Source organism: Nycticebus coucang, chromosome 1 (genome assembly GCF_027406575.1).
Source record: "Nycticebus coucang isolate mNycCou1 chromosome 1, mNycCou1.pri, whole genome shotgun sequence".
NCBI classification, from domain to species: domain Eukaryota; kingdom Metazoa; phylum Chordata; class Mammalia; order Primates; family Lorisidae; genus Nycticebus; species Nycticebus coucang.
The window spans coordinates 71601253-71627659 of record NC_069780.1 but is presented as its reverse complement, the minus strand read 5'-3'; the positions used below and the strand labels follow the sequence as shown (position 1 = coordinate 71627659).

The 26407-nt window shown below is 41.1% G+C and overlaps 2 protein-coding genes across 8 annotated transcripts in view; one reads left to right on the top strand and one right to left on the bottom strand.

Annotated features, from left to right (window-relative positions):
• C1H4orf51 (chromosome 1 C4orf51 homolog) overlaps window positions 1-26407 on the bottom strand; it is a 162010-nt gene that overhangs the window by 20712 nt on the left and 114891 nt on the right. For 2 of the 3 annotated variants that reach the window (XR_008378632.1, XR_008378648.1), the window contains one exon: window positions 9966-10146. The exons of the other annotated variant lie outside the window; for it this stretch is intronic. The gene's annotated coding sequence lies outside the window, so the exon portion shown is untranslated. Of the gene's footprint in view, window positions 1-9965; window positions 10147-26407 lie in introns of those variants that run through there. 3 annotated transcript variants of the gene reach the window in all.
• The window catches only part of ZNF827 (zinc finger protein 827), a 192825-nt gene that overhangs the window by 114033 nt on the left and 52385 nt on the right, over window positions 1-26407 (top strand). For all 5 annotated transcript variants that reach the window (XM_053582211.1, XM_053582206.1, XM_053582210.1 and 2 more), the window contains exon 8: window positions 15375-15478. In XM_053582211.1, coding sequence (XP_053438186.1) covers window positions 15375-15478 — 104 coding nt within the window. The remainder of the gene's footprint in view (window positions 1-15374; window positions 15479-26407) is intronic.

Sequence of the window (26407 nt, the reverse complement as noted above, 5' to 3'; positions counted from 1 at the left end):
TAAGGCTACCTAATATTCCATGGTGTACATATACCACAATTTATTAATTCATTCATGGATTGATGGGCACTTGGGCTTTTTCCATGACTTAGCAATTATGAATTGGGCTGCAGTAAACCTTCTGGTACAAATATCTTTGTTATAATGTGATTTTTGGTCTTCTGGGTATATACCTAGTAGAGGAATTATAGGATTGAATGGCAGATATATTTTTAGATCTCTAAGTGTTCTCCAAACATCTTTCCAAAGGAATGTATTAATTTGCATTCCCACCAGCAGTGTAGAAGTGTTTCCTTTTCTCCAAATCCACGCCATCATCTCTGGTCTTGGGATTTTGTGATACGGGCTAATCTTACTGGAGTTAGATGATGATGATGGTTAAGGATGATGAGCATTTTTTCATATGTCTGTAGGCCGTGCGCCGTCTTCTTCAGAGAAGTTTCTCTTCAAGTCCCTTGCCCACCCTGAGAAGGGATCACTTGTTCTTTTCTTGCTAATATGTTTGAGTTCTCTATGGATTCTGGTTATTAAACCTTTGACAGAGACATAACCTGCAAATATCTTCTCCCATTCTGAGGGCTGTTTTCTTGCTTCATTTACTGTGTTCTTGGCTGTGCAGAAGCTTTTTAGTTTAATCAGGTCCGAGTAGTGTATTTTTGAAGCTGCTTTGATTGCCCAGGAAGTCCTCCTCATAAATATTCTCCCAGGCCGATTTCTTCAAGAGTTTTCCCTGCACTCTCTTCTAGTATTTTTATAGTTTCATGTCTTAAGTTTAAATCTTTAATTCAGTAAGAGTCTATCTTAGTTAATAGTGAAAGGTGTGGGTCCAGTTTCAGTCTTCTACAGGATGCCAGCCAATTCACCCAGCACCATTTGTTAAATAGGGAATCTTTTCCCCACTGAATGTTTTTAATTGGCTTGTCAAAGATCAAGTAATGGTAAGTAGTGCTGGGTTCATCTCTTGGTTCTCTATTCTGTTCCATACATCTACCTCTCTGTTTTTGTGCCAGTACCATGCTGTTTTGATCACTATTGATTTATAGTATAGTCTGAGGTCTGGTAGCATGATTCCTCCTGCTTTGTTTTTATTTCTGAGTAATGTCTTGGCTATTCAAGGTTTTTTCTGATTCTATATAAAACAAAGTATTTTTTCAAGATCATTAAAGTATGACAGTGGAGCTTTAATAGGGATTGCGTTAAAATTATATATTGCTTTGGGTAGTATAGACATTTTAACAATGTTGATTCTTCCCAGCCATGAGCATGGTATGTTTTTCCATTTGTTAACATTTTCAGCTATTTCTTTTCTTAGAGTTTCATAGTTCTCTTTATAGAGATCTTTCACATCCTTTGTTAGATAAACTCCCAAGTATTTCATCTTCTTTGTCAGTACTGTGAATGGAATATAGTCCCTAACTGTTTTATCAGCTTGACTATTTTTGGTATATATAAAGGCTACTGATTTATGAATGTTGATTTTGTAACCTGAGACGCTACTGTATTCCTTGATCACTTCTAAGAGTTTTGTAGTGGATTCCCTGGTGTTTTCCAGATACACAATCATATCATCTGCAAAGAGCGAAAGTTTGATCTCTTCTGACCCTATATGGATACCCTTGATCACCTTTTCTTCCCTAATTGCAATGGCTAAAACTTCTATTACAATGTTAAAGAGCTGGGAGACAGTGGGCAGCCTTGTCTGGTTCCTGATCTGACTGGAAATGATTCCAATTTAACTCTATTCAATACGATATTGGCTGTTGGTTTGCTATAGATGGCCTCTATCAGTTTAAGAAATGTCCCTTCTATACCAATTTTCTTAAGTGTTCTGATGATGAAGGGATGCTGGATATTATCAAAAGTTTTTTCTGCATCAATTGAGAGAATTATATGGTCTTTGTTTTTTAATTTGTTTATGTGCTGAATTATATTTATAGATTTACATATATTGAACCAGCCTTGAAACCCTGGGATAAAACTGATTTGGTCATGATGTATAATTTGTTTGATGTGTTGCTGGATTCTGTTTGTTAGGACCTTGTTGAATATTTTTGCATCTATATTCATTAGTGATATTGGTTCTTTTCTTGTTGGGTCTTTCCTCGTTTGGGGATCAGGATAATGTTTGCTTTGTAGGACGAGTTGGGTCATATTCCTTCTTTTTCTACATTTTGGAACAGGTTGAGTAATATAAGTACTAATTCCTCTTTAAAGGTTTGGTAGAATTCTGATGTGAAGCCATCTGATCCCCGGCTTTACTCTTCAGGGAAATTTTGTATGGTTGATGCTATTTCAGAACTTGATATAGGCCTGTTCAACAGTTCCACTTGATTCTGCTAAGTCTTGGAAGGTGACGTGCTACCAAGTATTGGTCAATTTCCTTCATATGTTCATATTTCTGAGAATAAAGTTTCTTGTAATATTCATTAAGGATTTTTTTTAATTTCTGAGGAGTCTGTTGTTATTTGGTCTTTGTCATTTCTGATTGATGAAATTAGAGATTTTACTCTTTTTTCTGGTTAGGTTAGCCAAAGGTTTATCTATTTTATTGACCTTTTCAAAAAAACAGCTTTTTGATTTATTGATCTGTTGTATTATTCTTTTGTGTTCGATTTCATTTAATTCTGCTCTAATTTTGGTTATTTCTTTTCTTCTACTGGGTTTGGGGTTGGAATGTTCTTCCTTTTCCAGTGGCTTGAGATGTTCCATTAAGTTGTTAACTTCCTCTCTTTCCGTTCTCTTGAGGAAGGCTTGCAGTGCTATAAATTTCCTTCTGAGGACTGCCTTTGCTGTGTCCCAGAGGTTCTGATAATTTGTGTCTTCATTGTCATTTTCTTCCAAAAATTTGGTGATTTCCTTTTTTTTTTTTTTCTTATGTAGAGACAGAGTTTCACTTTATTGCCCTCAGTAGAGTGCCGTAGCGTCACACAGCTCACAGCAACCTCCAGCTCCTGGGTTTTGGCGATTCTCCTGCCTCAGCCTCCCGAGTAGCTGGGACTACTGGCGCCCACCACAACGCCCGGTTATTTTTTGTTGCAGTTTGGCCAGGGCTGGGTTTGAACCCGCCACCCTCGGTTTATGGGGCCAGCGCCCTGCTCACTGAGCCCCAGGCGCCGCCCGGCAATTTCCTTCTTTTTTATGTTTTTTGTAGAGACAGAGTCTTACTTTTTCGCCCTCGGTAGAGTGCCGTGGTCTCACACAGCTCACAGGAACTTCCAACTCCTGGGCTTAGGCGATTCTCTTCCCTCAGCCTCCTGAGTAGCTGGGACTACAGGCGCCCGCCACAACGCCTGACTATTTTTTTGGTTGCGGTTTGCCCTGGGCCGGGTTTGAACCCGCCACCCTCGGTATATGGGGCCGGCGCCTTACCCACTGAGCCACAGGTGCCGCCCTGGCAATTTCCTTCTTAATCTCATCTCTGACCCAGTTATCATTCAGCATAAGGTTACTTAACTTCCATGCTTTTGTATGAGTATGCAGATTCCTGTTGTTACTGAGTTCTACTTTTATTCCATGGTGGTCCACGAAGATACAAGGAATAATTTCTGTTCCTTCAAATTTACTGAGGTTAGTCTTTTGACCTAAATTGTGATATGTTTTGTGATGAGAAGTATGTGTATTCATTTTTGTTGGGATGAAATGTTCTGTAGATGTCTGTTAAATCCAAATGTAGGATGGTTAGGTTTAAATCTAAAATTTCTTTGCTTGGCTTCATATTGGAGGATCTATCCAACACTACCAAAGGGGTGTTAAAATCTCCAACTATTATGGAGCTGGAGGAAATCAAGTTGCTCATGTCTGTTAGAGTTTCTCTTATAAATTGAGGCACATTTTTGTTGGATGCATAAATATTAATAATTGAAGTCTCATCATATTGAGTATTACCCTGAACAACTATGAAGTGACTGTTCTTATCCTTCCTTACTTTTGTTGGTTTAAAGCCTATTGTATCTGCAATAAGAATTGCAATACCTGCTTTTTTCTGATTTCCATTTGCCTTAAGTATGGACGACCATCCTTTCACCCTGTGTCTATATGTATCTTTTATGGTAAGATGAGATTCTTGTATACAGCAAATATCTTGCCTGAGTTTTTGTATCCAGTCAGGCAACCTGTGCCTCCTTAGAGGACAGTTTAAGCCATTCACATTAATGGAGATTTTTTATAAGCCTGGTAAAATTTTGGGTATTGAGTTTTTTCGAAGTCCCGTGACATTTTTAATCCGTTTACCACTGTGGCAGTTGGACTTTGATCAAAAGTTTCTGAGTGAGTTTACTTTTGTGCTGATAATTATGGAGGATAGCTCTGAGAATATCCTGGAGAGCTGGTTTGGTGATGGTGAATTTTTTCAACATGTGAATGTCATTAAAGTATTTAATTTCTCCATCATCAATGAAACTCAGTTTAGCTGGATACAGGATCCGGGGTTGAGAGTTATTTTGCTTTAGGAGATTAAAAGTCTATGTCCAGCCTCTTCTGTCTTGAAAATTTCAGCAGAGATATCTGAAGTCATTCTGATATTCTTCCCTTTGTAGGTAATGGTTTTCTTACATCTGGCTACTTTCAGAATTTTCTCCTTAATATTAACTTTAGTGAAGTTAACGATGATGTGCGTTGGGATATCTTATTTGTGTTGAGTCGTGCTGGGGTTCTGAAACTGTCTGCTATGTGAATTTCAGAATCTCTTGCCATGTCTGGAAAATTCTCTTTCATAATTTCTTGGGGAAGAGCCTCTGTGCCTTGCAAAGCCACTTCATCGCTTTCAGGGATTCTAGTGAGGCAGATATTAGCCTTCTTCGAATTGTCCCAGAGCTCTCTGAGAGAATGTTCCGTTCTTGTTCTCCATTTCTCTTCCTCTTTGAGAGTTTGGAGTGTTCAAAAGCTTTGTCTTCAATGCCAGAAATCCTTTCTTCTGCTTGCTCCACTCTGTTACTGAGGGATTCTCCTGTATTTTTCAGATCTTTGAGGGCTGCAAATTCTTGTTTCAGTGCGTGAAGATCTTTAGTGGTTTTGTTTTAAATTTGTTGAATTCTTGAGACAACTTTTGAATTGCTCCTTGAGTTTCTAATTTCAACTTTCCCCCCATTCTATGAATCTTGTTCGCAATTCAAATTCTGAATCTGATTTTGACACCTTGGCCATCTGTTTCTGAATGGGATCTTCAATTATATCTGCCATATCTTTCCTTGAGGGGGTTTATCTACTCTGATTATTCATGTTACCAGAGTTTTTCCGTGATTCCGCCCCATGATTATTTCGCACTGTTTGACTAGATGAGTGGATAAAGAAAAGTTGGGTTTGAGGCTCCAGGAGTAGTGATTGACCAGCCCTTTGCCCAAAATCTGGGCCTGGTGTCTCCTTTTCCCCTGGAGCTTTGCTGAGGACCCGTACAGTGCTACGGCCTGAGAAACTGGGGACCTGCTTGGTGTGTTGGGACTAAGTGGCTCAGTCTTGTTTTCAGCTGGTCTCTGTCCAACCCTAGTGAAAAAGTTGCTCTGGGTTGAAGTCTCAGCTGTGGAGAAATAGCAGCAATTAAGTCACCCTGCCCCCCACAGGCAGCGATTGGAAAAGGAAAATCAAACCTTCCTACAACCACACACCCAGGGTACCACTTGGATAGTCCTCGGGCTGTTGGCTCAGTTCAAAAGGTCCAAATCAATTGTCTCAGTCAGCACCTGTCTCAGTCAGCACCAGGTGGGAGAGTTTAAAAGTTCTCTGGCAACTGGATCGCAGGAGTCTGCTGACAACTCAAATATGACTTGCTCCGGTGCTCCGTGAGGTCAGGAGGACCTACCCAGCAAATAGATCAGTCTGGAAAGGTTGATGCCTCCTTCCCCACCTTGTAGCTCTGTCACACCCAGTCACTGATAGCCCTGCAGGGCTGTGACCCATTTGCCTCCAATGAACAGATACTCCAGGGATTTGCACCTGCCTGAATCACAAAGGAGATCTATGTCTCCTCAGCCAGGCCGCTGTTCTCTGCCACTATTCAGCAGGGGGAAGTGAGGTCTGACAACCTCAGGTGCTTAATGGAGGATGGGGCTGTTCACTAAGTTCCAGCCCTACCCTGATTGATGTTATTGACAGAACAGAACAACTTTGCAGAATTTGTTTCTGTCCCTGCTACATTCCGCTGCAGAAGAGAAGCTGTTTTGAGTTCACAGAACCTGTGCCTCAAGCCCTGTCTGTGCTGCTGCCTGGTCTCAACTGTAGTTTGTATTCGCAGCACGGTTACCTGTCAGTTCCAGCCTCTGGCTGCCCTCCTTTGTTTAGGCTGATGATCTCCTGAGTGCCAGCTGCATCTTAGGCTCAGTAAAGCAGTCATCTGGGTCAGCCCCACCCTGGGAATCTGCCGGCTCTGCGCGTGCGTTTTCTAGTCCCTGTGCTCTACCCAGGCCGGTACCACCTCAGGCAAACCCTTTAGTCATGAGGTCTGCATTTCTGTCCCAGATCTGTTCCACCAGTGGCTGCCACCTGAGAAGATGCCCGGCCTCCTCTGGTTACCCAGAGAGACAGGGGGTTTGACTCCGGAATATCCAGGGGTGAGCCCTATTGTTGCCAAAAATGACTGCTACTCTGTGCCTCGGGGCACTGCCACTGCTGCGTGGTTCCCTCTCAGCCGACTGTCCTCTCCTCACTCTTGTGCCATAGAATCAGCACTGACCAGCAGCAGTCCGTGCCCTATCCACACCTCTCGAGAAAATACCCAAGAATCTGGACTCCTGGGGGACAGGCTTCCAGACCTCAGAGTGAGAGTGGAGGGGAGTGCTGGGAGCTCAGAATTGCAGGTAGAGAATATGTACAGTTTTATACAGTTTTATGCCTGGTAGGAGAGCACCATGGCACCCTAAGAGGGGGAAGTAGGTCCAGTTTTTAGAGGGTCTCTCCCATGGGATATAGTGGGAGGACTTTTGAACTCTGCTCGTTTGTTTGTGGGGTACTCTGAGCCGTTCTCATGGGGGAGGGGACTCCCGTCCACTTGGTGATGGATTTTGTATCTTTCATTTATATCCTTGGGGTTGCAGCTTGCCTCAGCAGGGTTGATGTACGTTCTTCAACCTTCTCTCTTGTCGCAGCTCTAATCTGCCAGGTTACTTGCTAAATTTCTTTCCTTTAACTCTCCTTCTGGATGGGAGCCTCTGTAGAAAGCTGGCTTCAGTCAGCCATCTTGTCTCCCCCCCTTTTTTTTATTGTTGAGGATTCATTCTTTGAGGATTTTCCATACTTCCTTCCAAAAAGGTTGTATTAGTTTACAGTCCCACCAGCAATGTAGAAATATTCCCTTCTCTGTACATCCATGCCAGCATCTGCAGTTTTGAGATTTTGTGATGTTGGCCATTCTCACTGGGGTTAAGTGATATCTCAGGGTGATTTTGATTTGCATTTCTCTGACAATTAGGGACAATAAGCATTTTTTCATATGGTGGTTAGCCATTCGTCTATCTTCTTTAGAGAAGGTTCTATTCATTTATCTTGCCCAGTGATAGAAGGGATTGTGGACTGTTTTTATGTTGATTAATTTGAGTTCTCTGTAGATGCTAATTATCAAGCTTTTGTCTGGTTCATAATGTGCAAATATCCTTTTCCACTGTGTAGATTGTCTATTTGCTTTGGTTGTTGTCTCCTTAAGCTTTTCAGTTTAATTAAATCCCATTTGTTTATTTTTTTTGTTGTTGCAATTGCCATGGCAGTCTTCTTCATGAAGTCTTTCCCCAGGCCAATATCTGCCAGTGTTTTTTCTGTGTTTCATGCCTTAAATTTAAGTCTTTTATCTATCTTGAATCAATTTTTGGGAGTAGAGAAAGGTGCGGGTCCAGTTTCAGTTTTTTATATGTGGATGTCCAGTTCTCCCAGCACTATTTATTGAATAGGGATCCTTTTCCCCAGTGTATGTTCTTGTTTGGTTTATCAAAGATTAGGTGGTTATAAGATGTTCGTTTCATCTTCTGGTTTTCTTTTCAGTTTCAGATGTCTATGTCTCTATTTTTTGTGGCAGTACCATGCTGTTTTGATCACTATGGCCTTGCAGTAAAGCCTAACGTCTTGTAGGCTGATGCCCCCAGCTTTGTTTTTATTGCTAAGAATTGCCTTGGCTGTATGGGTTTTTCCTGGTTCCATACAAAACAAAGAATTATTTTTTCCAATCTTGAAAGTATGATGTTGGTATTTTAATGGGGATAGCATTGAATCTGTAGATTGCTTTGGGAAGTAATAGACATTTTAACAGTGTTGATTCTTCCCAGCCATGAGCATGGTATGTTCTTCCATTTGTTAATATCTACTGCTATTTCTTTCCTTAGGGTTTCATAATTTTCTTTACAGAGGTCTTTCAACTACTATGCTTCACAGTACATCATCAAGTCTGATTTATTTTATGAATTGAATATACCTCTTTTGTTAGGTGTATTCCTAGGTATTTAATTCTCTTTGAAACTACTGTGAAGGGGATTATATCCTTAATTAGCTTCTCATTTTGGCTGTTATTGGTGTATACAAAGACTACTGACTTGTGGACATTGATTTAAATCCTGAGGTATAATCTTATACTTAGAGAACCCCAAAGACTCAACCACAAGACCCCTCGAAGTGAAGGGTGGTTTTTAAGTAGATGGACTTCTGTTGTGCATGAAACAGAGCTCGGTGTTAGCCCTCAGATGTTAAAGGTGGAAATATTTGTGCCACAATCAGCACTTAGCAAAATGTATCACTATTTAGAGCCATAATCTTTTATATACTGTTTTATTGTTTAATGTAAATCTTTTCTTTTTGCAGCCCTGGCTATTGACCTTACAGCCCCTGCCATCTAAGGCCCCAAGTTGTCCAGTCAGCACTGCCCATTCATATCTTAGGCCTTAGGTTTTTCTACAGGAGAAAAATAAAAATACACTTTCAACATCTATTTCACTTTATTCCAGAAATGAAACCCAAGTAGGTAAAAGTTTTATAAGATTTATCTTTTTTTAAAGTAACAAAACCCACAAAAAGTAATGGAGGACTTGGGCAATTTACAGTACATATCATCAACTTCCAAATGTTGCTACCGAATATGTATTGAACATTTATGTGAATTAGCCAAGTCTTCAAGGTAGCCTTTGTCCAGGGCCAAAAGGAATATCTTGTAGTGTTAGATGGTGCTTTTGTTGAGAAAATAAATGATGGTCCCCTCTATATTAGTTGTTAGTTTCAATCTCCTTCTCTATCAATTTTACAAATATTAACCAGAAATAAATTCTGGGTGTTTTTGTTTTTTTTTTTACAAATTTTGCCTCATCCCCCTCCCCCCCCTTTTTAACTTACTTTCTGATGAAGGGACTTTTTTCATAATAACATGATGAAAATTAGGCAGCTGGAGAGTCAGAAACAAGGGCCATATGGCATTCACAAACTGGCTTCTTTTCTGGAATACTTGGTAACCAACTTAAATTATCCGTTGAAAGATGGTACAAACATGCTTCACAGTACATCATCAAGTCTGATTTATTTTATGAATTGTTTTCCTCTCTGAGATGTGTCGGGTACCTTCTGGAACTACCCTCTTCACCATCCACTCTCAACACTGATCATCCCTGGGCTGTCCATAAACAAGATGCCAGCCTTAGCACCACTTGGCGAGGTGCCCTTCCACTGCAGAGCCAGGGATCTGCAGGGAATGGGTAGGCTACCGCCCTCTGTAATCACTGTGAGATCAGGGAGGGGGAAAAGAGCTGTGGAATACCACCTCAGTGTTCCAAAAGTGACCTGGCCCAACTCAAAAGTTACAGGTGTAGTGTCCTGTGTCCTCTTAGAACAGTGTTTTTCAACCTTTTTTATCTCACAGCACACTTGAACTTAACAGTTAAACTTCCATGGCACACTTAAATTATGTTGATCAACAAAAGAGTAAATAGAAGAATACACTTATTATACTTTAAACTTCTTTCAAAAATAATTTAATTAATGATCTTTAAAAATTTTTGCTGCACACCTAAGATCCTCTCAAGGCACCAGTGGGCAGTCGCACACCCGTTGAAAATCACTGTCTTAGAACATTCGCAGAGAGTTCAGGATGACCCGTGTCATTGGAGAGCTGATTCCATCAAGCAAGCGCATGACCTGTAAGGCATGCTCCAGGCTTGGTTTTCCTCCTTCCTGAACCATGGTGCTGACCTGAACAGCAGAAAGATTAATGTGCAGATGTGTATGTAGCCACCATGGCACCATGAGCTTCATATGTGTGCTGAGATGGTTATCCTTACTTCTAATGAGACCATAACTTTGTTACCCATCCTTCTTCATTAAGGCTCAGTAATGAAGGGTAACTTGCAATCCAAAGCTGCGGTACATGGAATGGAGAATGTTTAGAATTACAAATTGGACCTATGGATAGCAGAAGTTTTGGAGAATTGGGCATTTCTTAACTTCTAGAAACAAGTAAAGACTGAAAGCATTTTCCTTTGCTCTATTTCTCAATTGAAAATGTTTTTCCTCAGCTATCCAGGATCCTTCATACTGAAAAGGTGCCCCCTCATCCCTCCCCTACCCTTCTGCCTTTCCTCTCTTCCTTCCTTTTGCTCTCTCTGTTCCAGGATTTGTGGGTCTCTGTTGTCCATGAATTTACTAAATGTTGAGAGACCACACAAAAGGCAGTGCCACTGAGTAGGTAAGGGGTAGATGGAGAAGCAGCCTACCTGAGTTCAAATCCTGGCTCAGCTCTTGGGCGTGGGCAATAATTACTTAACTTCTCTGTGTCTCTTCAAATGTAAAATAGGAATAATACAGTAGTCCCCCTTTATCCACAGGGGTTATGTTCAAAATCGCCCTGAAAGCTTATATATGTTGTTTTTTCCTACGCTAAACCTTTGATAAAGTTTAATTTATAAATTAGGCACCATAAGAAACTAATAACCATAATAAAATAGAACAATTATAACAATACATTCTAATAAAAGTTATGTGAATGTAGTCTTTATCAAAATAATCTTGTTATATTGTACTTCGAGTAACAAGGGGGGACTACTGTAATATGGCAGCTGCCTCCGTACACTTCTTGTGAGGACTGAGTGAACTTAGTGTACACAAAGCACTTTATTTATTTGTTTGTTTTTTGAGACAGAGTCTCACTATGTCACCCTGGGTAGAGTGCTGTGGCATCAGAGCTCACAGCAACCTCAAATTCTTGGGCTCAAGCAATTCTCTTCCCTCAGCCCTTCAAGCAGCTGGGACTACAGGCACCTGCTACAACGCCCAGCCATTTTTTTGTTGCAGTTGTTTAGCTGGCCCAGGCTGGGTTCAAACCTGCCACCTTTGGTGCATGCGGCTAGCACCATAACCACTGTGCTATGAGTGCCGAGCCCACACAGCACTTTAAAGCTGAGTCAGATACTTAGGTTAGTTGCTATTTTTTATTGAGCATGTACTGTGTACTAAGAATTGAATCATGAAATGTCTATTTTAACCTTTACGGCACCCCTTAAAGATGATGTTTTAAAGCTCTTTTACAATGATGAAACTGAAGATTAGAAAGGTTATTGACTTGACGAAAGTTACTTAACTATTAAGTAGCGAATATAGAATTTGCACTCAGATCCTCCCGATTACAAAGTCTGTGCTAGGCCACAATGCTCCTTGTGTCCCAGCATTGGATTCAAAGCAGAGCCTTGCAGCTGTGTGTTTTGCCTGAGACTGAGGCCCTGTTACCCTAATATTTGTAGTAAGACCTTACTTAGGCCAGGCGTAAGCCACTTTGACTTCTGAAAATTTCTCCCTGATTCCTGGCCCCACTAAAAACATTGCCAGCCCTTTTGTGCATTTGTTGTATTCAGCATGACTCCCTTCTAATTCTCTGCCCTCTCAGAAGTCTTTCCTTTTCTTAGCAGGATAAAGCTGGGATCCAGAATAGAAACTTATTTGGATTGGTATTTCCCTCAGTGATTGTCTCCCTTTCCATTCATTTTCTGCTGAGTAGCTCAGTGATAATAGGGCCCCACTCCTGACATCAGTGGATTCTGCACTGGTGAAGAAGGCCTGTGAAGATGCAGGCCCAGCCCCTGCACTACTTAGCAAAACCCCAGGGCTGTCGTCAGCATACTGCCCCGCAGCCTCTACCTGCTTCACCTAGAAACCTAGGAGAAGATTGTTTCTAAATGGACCTGTGGTCTTCTGCCTGCCCTCTCTTTTAGACTCCTCTTGCAGCTGCATACGTATCTGCTGGCTTGTAGCACTGGCCATCAGCGTCACTGTGTCCCGCACAGGCTGCTGCTCTGCTGCATGCCTTGTCTTCTGCAAGCCCGCCAGGCCTTGCTGCCCACTTTAGCCACTGCGTGCTTCTCCTCTACAGCATCAGCCACCTTGCAGTTCATCTCACCATAGCCAGTGTCCTTGGCCATTATGTTCCCAGTGCCTGGCAGGTTGTGAGCGTTCACTAAAGAGTCACTGTAAAACTGAGCTAATGAAGGCACTGCACATTTCTTATGGCAATAATATCTCTAAATATCCTTTCGGGGACTCTTGCTATTCCCAAATGGAAGGCTGTACATTGCAATACAAACATTTCCATGAGCCCCACTAATTCTCAGATTTCAAGGTAATTTCTATAGCCAGAGTCATAGTCAGAGGAAGGCCTTTTCACTGACCTTTATCTTGTGCCCAAGAGCCTTCTACCTACGGTGTTTCCCATGTGAACTGTCCACTGAAGTCACCAGGATGTCACTGTCACCATGTGCATAAGCTTTAGAGCTAAAGATGTGGGAATTGAAAAGTCGTACACCCTTGTTTCATCAGTAACCCTCCAAGGCCTCTACTTCCTTCAGAGTTCTTTGATCCTTAGCAGTTTTCTTTATGAAAGGGTTGAAAATTAGCCTAAGTCTCTACCCCACCCCCTGCAGCTAACCCTTCAAAATCAAAGTGGCCCTTACTTCATTCATTTTGTAAAGGATTTTATATAAAGGAGACTACACTTTGTGTTAACTTGTATGGAATATTTGATTAACTTAAGCTTCCTTTTGGGCTACACAGAGATACAAATTTAAAAAACAGCTCATATTTGTGGATCACTTACCGTTTGCCAGGCAGTCTGCAAAACACAGTCCAGCACCTCTCTTACTTAATCCTCACACCTTCTCTGTGAGGTGCGGATACTGCTAACATGCCACTTTGTAAACAAGAAATGAAGGCCCAGAAAAGTTAAATAGTGTGCAAGGTCACATAACTGTTACTGATGGAGCCGCTTACTTCCGATTGCTTGAACTTAGCCACCTCGCTACACTGCCTTATCTTTTAAAGAATTTCTATTCCTTATGAGTTAGGAGATGTTTGTATAAAACAACAAGGTATCCAACCCTTCCCTTCTATCCACTTCTCATTTCCTACTGGCTGAGAGCTGGTTCATTTTTTAAGCTTAGTTAAATTTCTTGGGTTTAAGATCTAAACAAAAGCCATGCCATATAAAGTTGCATTAAGTCTAGCTTAAGTCATACAAAACTATTTGTATTTTTAAAATATTTTTAATTTAATATCTTATGTATTATATATATATATATTGACTTTTGTTTTTTTAAAGCGAGCGTCTTGCTGTGTCATCCAGGCTGGAATGCAGTAGTGCAATTGTAACTCACTGCAGCCTCCCACCTGGGCCCAAACAATCCTTCCAATTCAGCCTCCCAAGTAACTGGGACTACAGGTGCATGCCACCACAGTCAATTAATTAAAAAAAAAAAATCATGTTATAGAAGCAAGTCCTCACTATGTTGCCCAACTGGTCTTGAACGTCTGGCCTCCTGATCCTCCTTCCTTGGCCTCCTTGAATTCTGGGATTATAGGTGTGAGACCCTGTGCTTGACCTAAAAGTATATAAAATAGCCAACAGCTATTTTAAATTGCACACGAACTTTATGGACACCCAATATGTATCCAGGTGTGGTAACTCATGCCTGTAGTTCCAACTGTTCAGGAGACTGAGACAGGAGGAGGCTTAAGGTCAGGAATTGGAGCCTGCAATGAGATATTATGGGGCTACTGTACTCCAGCCTGGCTGACAGAGCAAGGCCCTACCTCTATAAATGAGGCTATATATATAATCCTGTCTCTAACACATATCTCCTCCATTTTCATCTCAATATTCCCTTCTAATAGTTAATACTAGTAACTATAGCCTTGTGTTGGAGAGTCCTAGGCGTTGTGCTTTAAAGATGTGTTCTTCCCCTGAAGTGTTGTTTTGCCTCGGAGAGATCCCTCCAGGCTGCGTTTCCCGCCTTCTGGAAAGGCTTGGCCATGCAGAGGCCCCAAAGGGAGGTGGGGTGGGGCCTGCCAAAGGTGTGTGTGGGGGGTAATTCCCCCTCCCTCCCACCTCCACAGCAGCAGTGTCTCTGGGGCTCCAGCTCCCATCAGGTGGCCTCAGGATTCAATTTACCTTCCCATTCTGTCCTTCCAGCCTCAGAGTGGTGGTGGCTTCCTGCTGTTCTGTATCTCTGAGCTATGTTACCGGCTGTCACTTGGGTACCCAGTTCCTGCAGTTGAATTGCCTCAGTTGTAAACAGAGCTTTCCGTTTCTGGGTTGATTCTGATGAGTCGGCTCCAAGATTCTCACATGTGATTGCAATACTTATTTACGGTTTATTTTAGAGGTCCAGAAGATGGCTGCTGTGACTGAGGTAGAATCCTCTAATTAAAAGCATCCAAACCTTTGTGTTCACTGTGGCTGTAGCATAAGGGGAAGCCCTAACAGGATGTCTGGTTGCCCTGGTTCTGGTTCTAGCTGGGTCACTCAGATCAGGGCTTCCCTTTCATGTTAAATAAAGGTGCTTCCTGGGCTACCTTCTGATAGCTGCATTTTCTAGTTTTAACTTTTTCAGAACCAACAGAATTCTAGGTTGCAGGTTCAGTTTCTGTGGGGACCAATGAGAAGTTTCCTTCAGTGTAGCAATCCTTGACTCCAGCTGTCTGTCCTTCTCATGTGATGGTCTTGGTCCTTGAGGGGGCCATGTGATGAATATGAGTGAGCCATTTGGAGGGCAGTTCCATCTCCACCTGGGAAAATCCACAGACAGTCCCTTTCTGATTCTTCCCAGGCACAGCACACTCACAGATGGTGCAGAGCAAGGGTGCTGCTTAGTTGCCCTCCTCTGGGCTGCTCCCTCCAGGGCTCAGTGTTTCAAAGATGGATGTTTTATATATTCACCCCAAATATAAAACCAATAGGCAGAATGTACAGATGGCACTTGTCTGATGTAATGTCTTTTCTCTTTCTCCATTTTAAACATAATCTTCTTATATTCTCTAAACACCATTTACAACAACAACTTATCCAATATTGCATATGTATGTATTTGGGGCCAGATGCTCTGGGTGTCTTAAATAACTTCAATTTACTAAACCTAACTCCTCCTCCCCCACCCCAGCCCTTTCTTTTCAGAAGATACATTTAGACAATCACCATTCACCTCTAATTCAAAAGATCTGCTGCCCAGTGAATCTGTGCTTCATGGAAGAGTATCTGCTCCAGGTATGGAAACATTATTGATGTTTCTCCTATTGGTTGCTTAAGAATTACTTTTCTGAAGTGTGTGAATTTTCAGATTCTTTCAGCTTCTGTGTTGTAGGTATTCACATAATGGTAGGTTTTAGAGGTGGGAGAAACAGCTCTAAAAGTGTTTTAAAATAAAACATAGACAGTAATACACCCTTCATTTTTGCTTTAATCGTTCATTGTTCTTTACCTGCTGGTATTTTGTCCACATAGTGAATTTATTTTTCTTTAAAATAGCCAAGCATGACCTGAAAATAATTTGCTTTAGATGAAGTCAATATGTCAGGCCAGCAGCTGAGAATATTGGGGAGGGCATGTAATGACCCCAGGGGGGTGTGGGCTGCCACAGGACCACTTTGATTTCCATGGAAGCAGCACAGCTTTTAAAGAAAATCTTACCACCTAGATTCTGTCTATGTTCTTAGCCATGGTATCTACATATATCCATCTAATGCTCCTTTTTACTATCTCAGCCATCAATACATACTTTCTTAACCATTCTTCCTTTTTCATTAACCTCTTCTTTAGCAAAAGAAAGGATTTGCCCCCTTATCAACAGCATGGCCATCCTTCAGGGCTTGTGTGTGTTACTAAGAAATAAAAACATTTGAGAACCACTGCACTGGGAGTCCACACTCACTCCCCACGCCCCACACTACTCCCTCCCTCAATTCAGCAGCTGGGAAACTTCCTACAGTTGTTATCTTCGTTCCCAGAATCCCAGAAGCATCTGGTGGCCTCCATTGACATCCTTTTGTCCAGGAGAGCAGAGGGGAAGACCAAGCCCGTGTGTGTGCAGGTGGGGCTCACCACAGGGTTGTTAAGCCCACATTCCCTTAAAGAATAAAAACTGGGTATCCCCCACACCGAAGGAGCCCTGTATCACAGGGTACTGGAGATCTTATTAATTTGCAGTACAGAAAGAATCAAGTAATATCTGAAATACTGGCTCTGGGTGTCAGAAGTCGTTGGAAGTGGTTTGTGACCACAGTTGGGGAAGGACATCTTTTTGTTCTTTATTCTTGTGATGGCAAATCCATCTCTCCTTCTCTCCACACATTCAGCTGGAGAGTGCAGATACCTGCATGTTTTTTAGCTTTGCAGGCGGGGCTTTTCTATTCACCTACAAAATAACATGCTTACACAAAAATACATTACACAATGGCTGGTTCTAGAGGTGGAAGGAAATTCTGCTTAGTTTATGTCTTCGTACTCAATGTTTACTTCCCACAGTGTCATTTTGAATAGCCATCTCTCTGGTCCCAAAATTATTGCACTGCTGTTAAGTTAATAGATTGTGACTTTCTTTTTTTTTTTTTTTTTTTTGTGGTTTTTGGCCGGGGCTAGGTTTAGAACCCGCCACCTCTGGCATATGGGACTGGCGCCCTACTCCTTGAGCCACAGGGGCCACACTAGATTGTGACTTTCTAATGTCAAAATAACTGCCTGGGAATTGGCCTGTGAAAGTGCTGTGACCCACACAGCGAGCATCCCATGATGTATATACACACCCTGTGTTGCTGGCTTAATGTTTGGCCATAGTTAAAAAAGGGTTAAAATTCGAAAGAGTGATTTCAATACATGTTTAACTGTGTGTGTGGGTGTATCTGTGATTTGCTTAAAAGATTTATGTTACATGTTAGAAGACTCACACTTAGATAGCTTAACTCTTATTTTGGGGACACAGTGAAAATAACTGTGATTTTTTTTTTTTTTTTAAGAATAAAATTTATGTGTTTTTGTGTGTTTTTTTTTTTATTGTTTGGGGTTCATGGAGGGTACAAAGAATTAGGTTATACTGCTTGCATTTGTTAGATTAAGTCCCTCTTATAGTTGTGCCCCACCTTGAATTGATTTTGAGTTTTTTTCTTATGTGAGTATGTATTAGATCATCTACTGGCTTCAATAACTGAAATTTTTAAAGTGTAAATCCACTCTGCTAAAGGATAATCTACTATATTTCAACAAAGGCTTTCTTGAGACAGAGAAAAGCAAAATGACTGTGGTTATATTTTCTAAAATAAACAGCTAAAAAGGGTACTTTTAATTTTTAATAAGCAAAGCGAAATGCTTTAAGAATAGAAGTAATATTAGAAAAATTCAAATTGATAGGGATAATCTTGTGATAATGACATTCTCATAATGTGAAGACTTAGGTAAGGAAAGCCTCAATACTTTGGACTAATGTGGAGAAGACCAGTCTAAATTAACCAAAGTTAGCAGTATGGAGACTTAAAGAAAATTTATGTCTTTCAAGTCTAGACAGTGATAAAAGGCACCATTATATACCTACTATAGGTTTTCATCACTTAGTCACAATTCTGCAATCCCAAAAGTCCTTCCAATCAAAATTTTTTGAATAAACCATTTTGTGGCAGAACCTACTAGGAAGCTCTTTATAGCCTTTATGTGTTTTAACAAGGGTGAAATTTATATATTCTGTTATAGAAATATCAATGTACTTGATTACAAAGTGTTGTTCCAGGCCCACTGGGATGTTACGTATAATGTTATCATCTTGAAATCCAGAAATTAGCATGAATCCCAAAACACATCTGATGTCAAGGGTTTTGGATAGATACTGTGGACCTGTATTTATTTTAGTACTCTGCTACACGCAGTGCTGAGGGTAGGGAAGTCAAAGCTGCATATGAGAGTATTATGGTTCTGGGGCATAAAAGTCTTGTATTCTTAGAGAAAATTTTGGAAAACGAGTTGGGTAGTGGATTGCTGAACCATTGGAGAGTATGGGGTGAGGGTATTGGGTAGCATAAGGGACAGGAGCCCAGTGGCAATTTTCTAGTTTGAAGGCAGCACTGATGGTCTGGATTAGAGAGCAAAGGAGGGCAGTTGTGAGAAACAGACAAAGGGTGGATTGACTGGTTTGGGAAGCTAATTAGCTTTGCTCTAAGCAAGTGGACTTAGGGAATGATATTGGCTGTGCAGAAGTGTGGAAGCTAGAAAGGAGATGGCCATCTTTAGTGACCAGGTAGAAAATAATTCCTTGTTAGTATATAAATGAAAGTCTCAAAATCCTTAGAAATCTTCTCTTACATAATTTAAAATGTTACCATTAAAATATTATTTCTACCCTTTATTTACTTAGCAAACTTATTCTTTCCACGAACAATGTAAATGTAAATGTCAGCCCAGAGAATTATCTCAGATTCCCAATTAGTAGAGACTATTTTTATTTTATTTTATTTTATTTATTTATTTATTTATTTTTTTGGTAGAGACAGAGTCTCACTTTACCGCTTTTGGTAGAGTGCCATGATGTCACAGGACTCACAGCAACCTCTAGCTCGTGGGCTTCCGTGATTCTCCTGCCTCAGCCTCCCAAGCAGCTGGGACTATAGGCACCCGCCACAACGCCCGGCTATGTTTTGGTTGCAGTTCAGCCGAGGCTGGGTTTGAACCCGCCACCCTCGTATATGGGGCCGGCGCCGTACTCACTGAGCCACAGGCGCCACCCAAGAGACTATTTTTATTTTTTAAATTTATTTACTTATTTATTTTTTGGAGACAGAGTCTCACTTTGTCACCCTTGGTAGAATGCTGTGGCATCACAGCTCACAGCAACCTCAAACTCTTGGGCTCAAGTGATCCTCTTGCCTCAGCCTCCCAAGTAGCTGGGACTATAGGTACCTGCCACAATGCCTGGCTATTTTTTAGAGATGAGGTCTTGCTCTGGCTCAGGCTAGTCTCAAACTCATGAGCTCAGGCAATTCACCTGCCTCGGCCTCCCAGAGTGCTAGGATTGCAGGTGTGAGCCACTGCACCCGGCCATTTTTAATGAGGTTGAATCTGCCTAGTTCCAAATCCCTTGTAAGTGCTGCAAATACATAGCATTGCTTCAACAGTATGCTCTATATTGGTTCATAATTCTAATCTATACCAACTATCAGTAATGACACTCTCTTCCAAACACCTTCAGAGTAAGACCACTGGGCAGGGGAGGTGCCAGATGGAAGTATCCTTTAAGGCACAGCAGCTGCTGGGGCCAAGGGGAGCCACGGGACAGTCAGTGTGTTGTGGTTGGCCTGTTGGAGAATGGAGCCAGCAGTGAGGGGAGACAACAAAATAGGGAGAGGTTGGTAGAACTGTGGGCTGTGCAGAGATTGAGAATAGCACATTTGCCTTCAGCAGATGGTATCTGAAAACTCACAGCTGCCACCATGCCAGAGAAACAGAATAAACATGGAGCTTCACGGTGGCCTGGCCTTGATTGTTGCCAGTATTTCTAGACTGACTTTCCCAAGAACCAAAGAATGCCCAGGAGCTAAGACCTGAAATCTTCACTCGCTGGGCGGTCCCTGTGGCTCAAGGAGTAGAGCGCCGGCCCCATAAACCGGGGGTTCAATCCCAGCCCTGGCCAAAACTGGAAAAAAAAAAAAAAATTCATTTGCTGCGAATGCCTTAGACCAATGGTTCTCAACCTTCCTAATGCCGCAACCGTTTATGTTGTGGTGACCCCCCTCATGTTGTGGCGACCCCCAATCATGAAGTAGCAATGAAAATAATTTTATGGTTGGGGGTCACCGCAACATGAGGAACTGTATTAAAGGTTCACGGCATTAGGAAGGTTGAGAACCACTGCCTTAGAAAAAGGTAACATCAGGAATCCTTAGTAAAATGATGAGATTAAAAAATGCTGTCACTTTCTGCTGGAGGGAAGTGGGGACAGAATATTCTTTTTTTTTTTTTTTGCAGTTTTGACTGGGGCTGGGTTTGAACCCGCCACGTCCAGCATATGGGGCCAGCCTCCTGTTCCTTTGAGCCACAGGCACCGCCCAGGGAAGAATATTTTTAAAGCCATAAATAGATTACTGAGTGCACTCTGGGTGGTAGTGTTACTGGTGGTGATTTTACAAAAGAAATAAGAGCCTTCCTATTACGGGAGAGATAGAAATTACAAACCGTGTATAATTTAATGTACTTTGTATAATTTATGGTTGTCTCACTTGGTACAAGATTTTCATCAATAGAAGAGAGATTGTGTGGTGAGGTGTTTTCCAGGAGACTCGGGCGTTCTGTAAGAGTAGACCTATTACGAGTGTATCTGCAGCTGTGTATGTTTCCCCGTCATCTTTCTGTAAGCAAAGGCTATTAAGAGAAAAATTTATATCCCAGTACTGCTTTTCAACAATGTGGAGCTTCAATTCTGTGTTATTATGATTTTGAAGTCCCAGTATGTTTGCTGTTTTTTAAGCCAAAAAACAAAAACACAACCAGAGCGGGTGTGAAGGAAAATGTGGGTCTCCATGGCATTCTTTCATAGTGTTTGGAGTCACCAATCCTTCTGTTTGTTATTTCATTTGGAGCCTGGAGTTAAACACATCAGCAATTATATTTGTAAAACCCTACCCCCATTATTTTCTAGCTTGCCTTAAAGAAAAACTCTTTTTTTTGTTGTCTTTAACATAACAAGAAAAGAAGAACTTCAGCATCCTTCACAAAAACAAGATTCTTTTGGTAGGCAGGGGGAAAATGGAGTTCCTTTCAGGACTTGGTATACCAATCAAGATTTGATGTTAGATCAGAAGGCTGGTTTGGAATTGTCTTCCTTGTCCCCAGGCCTATTCTTGGTCCATTTTCTTCTCTCTGCTCTGCCTATCAATCTAATATAGTATGTCATATACTTTTCTGAAACCTTAATAAATGACGCCTTACATTAGAGTGCCACCTGCAACTCTCAGCCTGACATGCTCCTGATATGAATGACCTCTTTAAGATAGTTGGCTTAAAAGATAACATCTTAATGTGTGCATGTCACCTTCCTTTGTGTTAAGACTTCCCAACTCATACTGAGAGAGAGACAGAGAGAGAGAGATACAAAGCTGTCCTGGGTTATAGCAAAGTATTTCCTTCAATCCTTTCTCAAACACAGCAGATTCTTTTTTAAATTCAGACTAAGTCATAGATAAACAATAGAACATTGGGTGTTGGTTGTGTATCGTTTTGTAACTTAAGCTGCCTTTTTTTTTTTTTTTTTTTTAAATTTATTTTTTTATTGTTGGGGATTCATTGAGGGTACAATAAGCCAGTTACACTGATTGCAATTGTTAGGTAAAGTCCCTCTTGCAATCATGTCTTGCCCCCATAAAGTGTGACACACACTAAGGCCCCACCCTCCTCCCTCCATCCCTCTTTCTGCTTCCCCCCCCATAACCTTAATTGTCATTAATTGTCCTCATATCAAGATTGAGTACATAGGATTCATGCTTCTCCATTTTTGTGATGCTTTACTAAGAATAATGTCTTCCACGTCCATCCAGGTTAATACGAAAGATGTAAAGTCTTCATTTTTTTTAATGGCTGAATAGTATTATGGAGAAACCTCAAAGCACTCAACCTAGACCTCCCATTTTTTTTTTTTTAAATGAGACAGAGTCTTATTCTGTCACTGTGGGTAGAGTGCTATGGTGTCATCACAGCTCACAGCAACCTCAAACTCCTGCACTTAAGTGATCCTCCTGCCTCAGCCTCCTGAGGACCTAGTCCACAGGTCCCTGCTACAATGCCCAGCTAGTTTTTTTATTTTTAGTAGAGAAAGGGTCTCACTCTTGCTGAGGTTGGTCTTGAACTCCTGTTAAGCTTTTTGATAAAACAAATTCATTTTGTACAGAGAAGGAAGCTAACAGTTATCAAGAATCTACTAAATTGTTAGGTACAGGACACATGCCAACTCATTTTTAATTCTGAAAACAACTCGTTGAGACAAAGGAATTGTCCACAATTTGCAAAGGAATATATGGAGGTTCCGAGAGATTTAATAACTTGTCCCAAGTTGTATATTTGGTAAATGGCAGCACACGAATTCAAACCCAGAACTACATGGTACATTTTCCTTCTTTTTGCCCTGTCATGCTACCTACTGAGTCAGATGATGTGTCACCAGACAGTGAACAAAAGGAGCACATCTCCACAGTGTTTGCTCACGTGTATCCTGAGCAGTTGGCATTTCAAATGTTATGACGGGCTTCTTTCTTTTAGTTAGGAAATAAAAAGTAGTCCCTTAAGTAGGAGACTTTAAAGAATTTATAAGTACTGTTTATTAATGTAATTCTAATTATATACTCTGCCATCTCTGTGTTTTCTGTCTTCCTTTCATGCTTTGATATCTGATAATTTCAGTCAGTTGGAATGTTTCTTTTAGTTTGTAATGGTTTATCTGGGTCCACAGAAATAGTTTTACAAAGCTGTGTTAAAACTGTTCTGTTAAATAAAACAAGTAATGCTGAATTTCGTGGCGATCTGGTCAGCAGTGCAAACAAAACAGCTCTAGACTGGGATGCAAGAGCAATTGAGTTTAGTCCTAACCCAGTTTTCTGTGGAAAGAGATTAGCAGGTCTCCAAGATGCTTTAGTATTACCTCTGTTTCAAAAGTCCTACCATCTGCAATGGCACTATAACTGCAGCCCACGTTCCTTTCTTCTCTTTAGCACCCAAATTATATATTGATATAGGGGAAATATCAGAGTCTAGTCCAGGGGCTTCACCCCTGAAATTTTTTGCCCTCTTTGAGAGTCACCATAAGTAGTTCTTGAAAGATACTAGGGCTACTGTAGGGACCAAGAGGGGTGCGAGAAGGGCTTCTAGGAATCTGGGATCTTCAGTTTCTTTATCTGATGATTACGTTCATGAGGAATTTTAATTTTCTGAAAATTCATCTAGCTGTGTACCTGGAACAGTATTTGTACATTTGCTAATTGGCTTATTTACAACTAGGTAGGTCTAAATGCCAAGTGAGCACCTTCAGGCCATCAACAGGAGTGCACATTGGCTTCAGACTCTTACAAGGAGGATGATGACAGTACTCTTTCAATTATGCAACTTTTAGTTTGCAGAACTAAATCCATTTGTAACACTAACTGGTTACCCTAAACTGATGACCTGCAGGTTGATGGATCTTATTTCTGTTGTGTTCCAAATCTGAAAACTATTTCACACTGCTTGTAGCATTTCTTTGATGTACTTCCAGTCAATAAGCTGTAGTCTGTGCAGCAGCTGTTTATACTAGAGGGACAAAGTTTCATAGTTAGAGATTTTCCTCATCTAGATAATGTTGTCTGAGGCTAAAAATTGTGTACTCACATCTGTCCTCCACTAGCCTCGTTTGGTCTTTGGAGCATCAGTATATTCCAAAGGAGAGCTCTTTATTAACCCTTGACTGCAGAGCACTCAGAAATGGAACGTGCCTCCCAGCATCATTCCACCACACCACATGAACATCTCGTTTGAAGTCTCTGGGCATTGTTCACAGTCAAAAGGTTAAGAACTATTTGTAGGGAAAGGTCTTTTCATCAGGCACTGTCAACTTGTGTCAGAGTTAGCCCTTCTCAGAAATTTAACTAATTAGATTAAATTGCTGGTCTCTACGCTAAAATACTGGCACAGATCTTTGGGGTTGGTAATTTTTCCAAAAAGAAATTTATATCCAGTTTAGATGCCTCACCAGAGGTATCTATAGAAAGCCACAAAGATAAAGGGGAAAAAAACCTGATTGTTTTGCCAACCCCTGCCCATATGGCTCATGGATTGAGTCACTTAGTATCAAACATAATTATCAACACTTTCATGTTTGTGCTTGGTGGGAGATGATAGCATCCAAAAGGCATTCTAAAACCCAGGTCAAGGACTTTATTTCTCAAGCACAGGTTCCAGAGGTCCTCAAACTTTTTAAACAGGGGTCCAGTTCACTGTCCCTCAGACTGTTGGAGGGCTGGACTATATAGTTTAAAAAAAAACTATGAACAAATTCCTATGCACACTGCACTTATCTTATTTTGAAGTTAAAAAAGAAACCGGGAACAAATAATCACACCACCTCATGTGGCCCGTGGGCTGTAGTTTGAGGACCTCTGCACCCTTGCCACTTGGGCTTTGGCCTAGGGTCTACCTTTGAGCAGAGCAAATTTGTATGTGTTCACATAAAATGTTCCAAATACCCTTTCTAAGACCTCAGCCATGCCTGTGGTTGCATTTTTATTTTTGCAAAGACTGTTCAGATGCCTTGAGAATGAGTAGTACTATAAAAGGCCAAATTCTTGAGTATAGGTAATGGATGATGGAGAGCATTTTTTTGAAAATTGCAATGTAGTGACCCTGGCTTCAGTTTGGGGCTGGCTAATTCAATCTAGAAGGTCTTTTCTATATATACAATATGTTCTTCCATTCCTTTGCTATCAAAAATACATATTCTCATTTCATGCAATTTCTTCTTTGTGTTTATTCCTTTTCAGGGCAGCAACTGCCCTCCGGTACCAGAGTAGAAAAAAAAAGAAAAATCATTCTACTGGCAAACTAGACCATCTATTTTCATTCAGACAGATCCATTCTATATTCCTATAGGTAGGCCAAACAAGGGTGCCTCTCTGTGGTAAGAAAGACAACCCACATCACACCATGGCTTTCTTTAATGTAGTTATTGGAATGTCAGTCTAGGTCAGGGGTCCTCAAACTACGGCCCGCGGGCCATATGCGGCCCACCGAGGACATTTATCCGGCCCGCCGTGTTTTTGCCACTGCTGCCTGTCCTGCTTAGCAGCAGACTGTTCCCGGCCCACAGTGCGCATGTGTGGAATGTGCGCCGCACTCTCCGACTCCCCTCCTTCTCTCTGTCTCTCGCTCCTCTCAGTCTCGGGACTAACTGATGCACACTTGCATCACTTGTTAAGACTAGCAGTGACAAATATGGAACCAGACATTGACCATCTCATTAGCCAAAAGCAGGCCTATAGTTTCCATTGAAATACTGATAAGTTTGTTGATTTAACTTTACTTGTTCTTCATTTTAAATATTGTATTTGTTTCTGTTTTGTTTTTTTACTTCAAAATAAGATAATGTGCAGTGCGCATAGGAATTTGTTTGCTTTTTTTTTTTTTTAAACTACAGTCCGGCCCTCCAGCGGTCTGAGGGACAGTGAACTGGCCCCCTGTTTAAAAAGTTTGAGGACCCCTGATCTAGAGCATGGTTTACCCCACAGGTGGGCTACATAGGCTTCACTGGCCAGAAAATGCCCTTGGAAGTGGGAGTCAGGCATTGTAGTAAAGGCAAAGGGATACAGGTTGAGTATCCTTTATCTGAAGTGCTTGGGAGCAGAAAGGTTTCAGATTTTGGATTCTTTTGGATTTCAGGGTATTTGTATTATGCCTATCAACTGAGCATCCCAAATTTCAGAATCTGAAACCTGAAATACTCCAGTGAACGTTTCCTTTTGAGTATCACATAGGTGCTCAAAAAGTTTTGGATTTTGGATTTTTGGATTTGGGATGTGCATCCTATAATTATGGAGGGATCTAAGGGACAGTAGTGTCTGCTGTACGTCTTGTCACCATGTCCTTCTGCATTGGCCTTCCCTCCTAGATCTCTCCTAATTGTATTCTTTTCTTTTTGTTCCAGCTGCCGATAACATTATTCAATTCTTCATTACTAGTTTTCTGGATTGCAGCAATAGCTCTGGTTGGTCTCCCAGTGTCACCCCCTTCAATTCCTTCTCTCCATCCCTGCCATCAGATTCATCTCTTTAAAAGGCAGATCTCATCATGTCACTGCTAGCCCTAAGGTTTCCTATTGTTCTCAAGATAAAGCCTAAACTTTGACTGATACAGTCGCATTCATAAAACTTCGATTATAATACAGATCTGTCTTTTACCACAGTTTAAAATGGATCCATTCACAAATACGTGTAGAAGATAAACAGTAAAGCCCTTACAAATTCAGATGGTCTCTCTGTCTAATGTGGTACTCAGACTACAGTAGTCCTTCTCTTATCCTTGGGGGATATTTTCTAAGGCCCCTAGTACCACGGATCGGATAATACTGACCCCTTATGAATAGTTTTTCCTATACATAAATACCTATGATAAAGTTTAATTTATAAATTATGCATAATTAGAGAT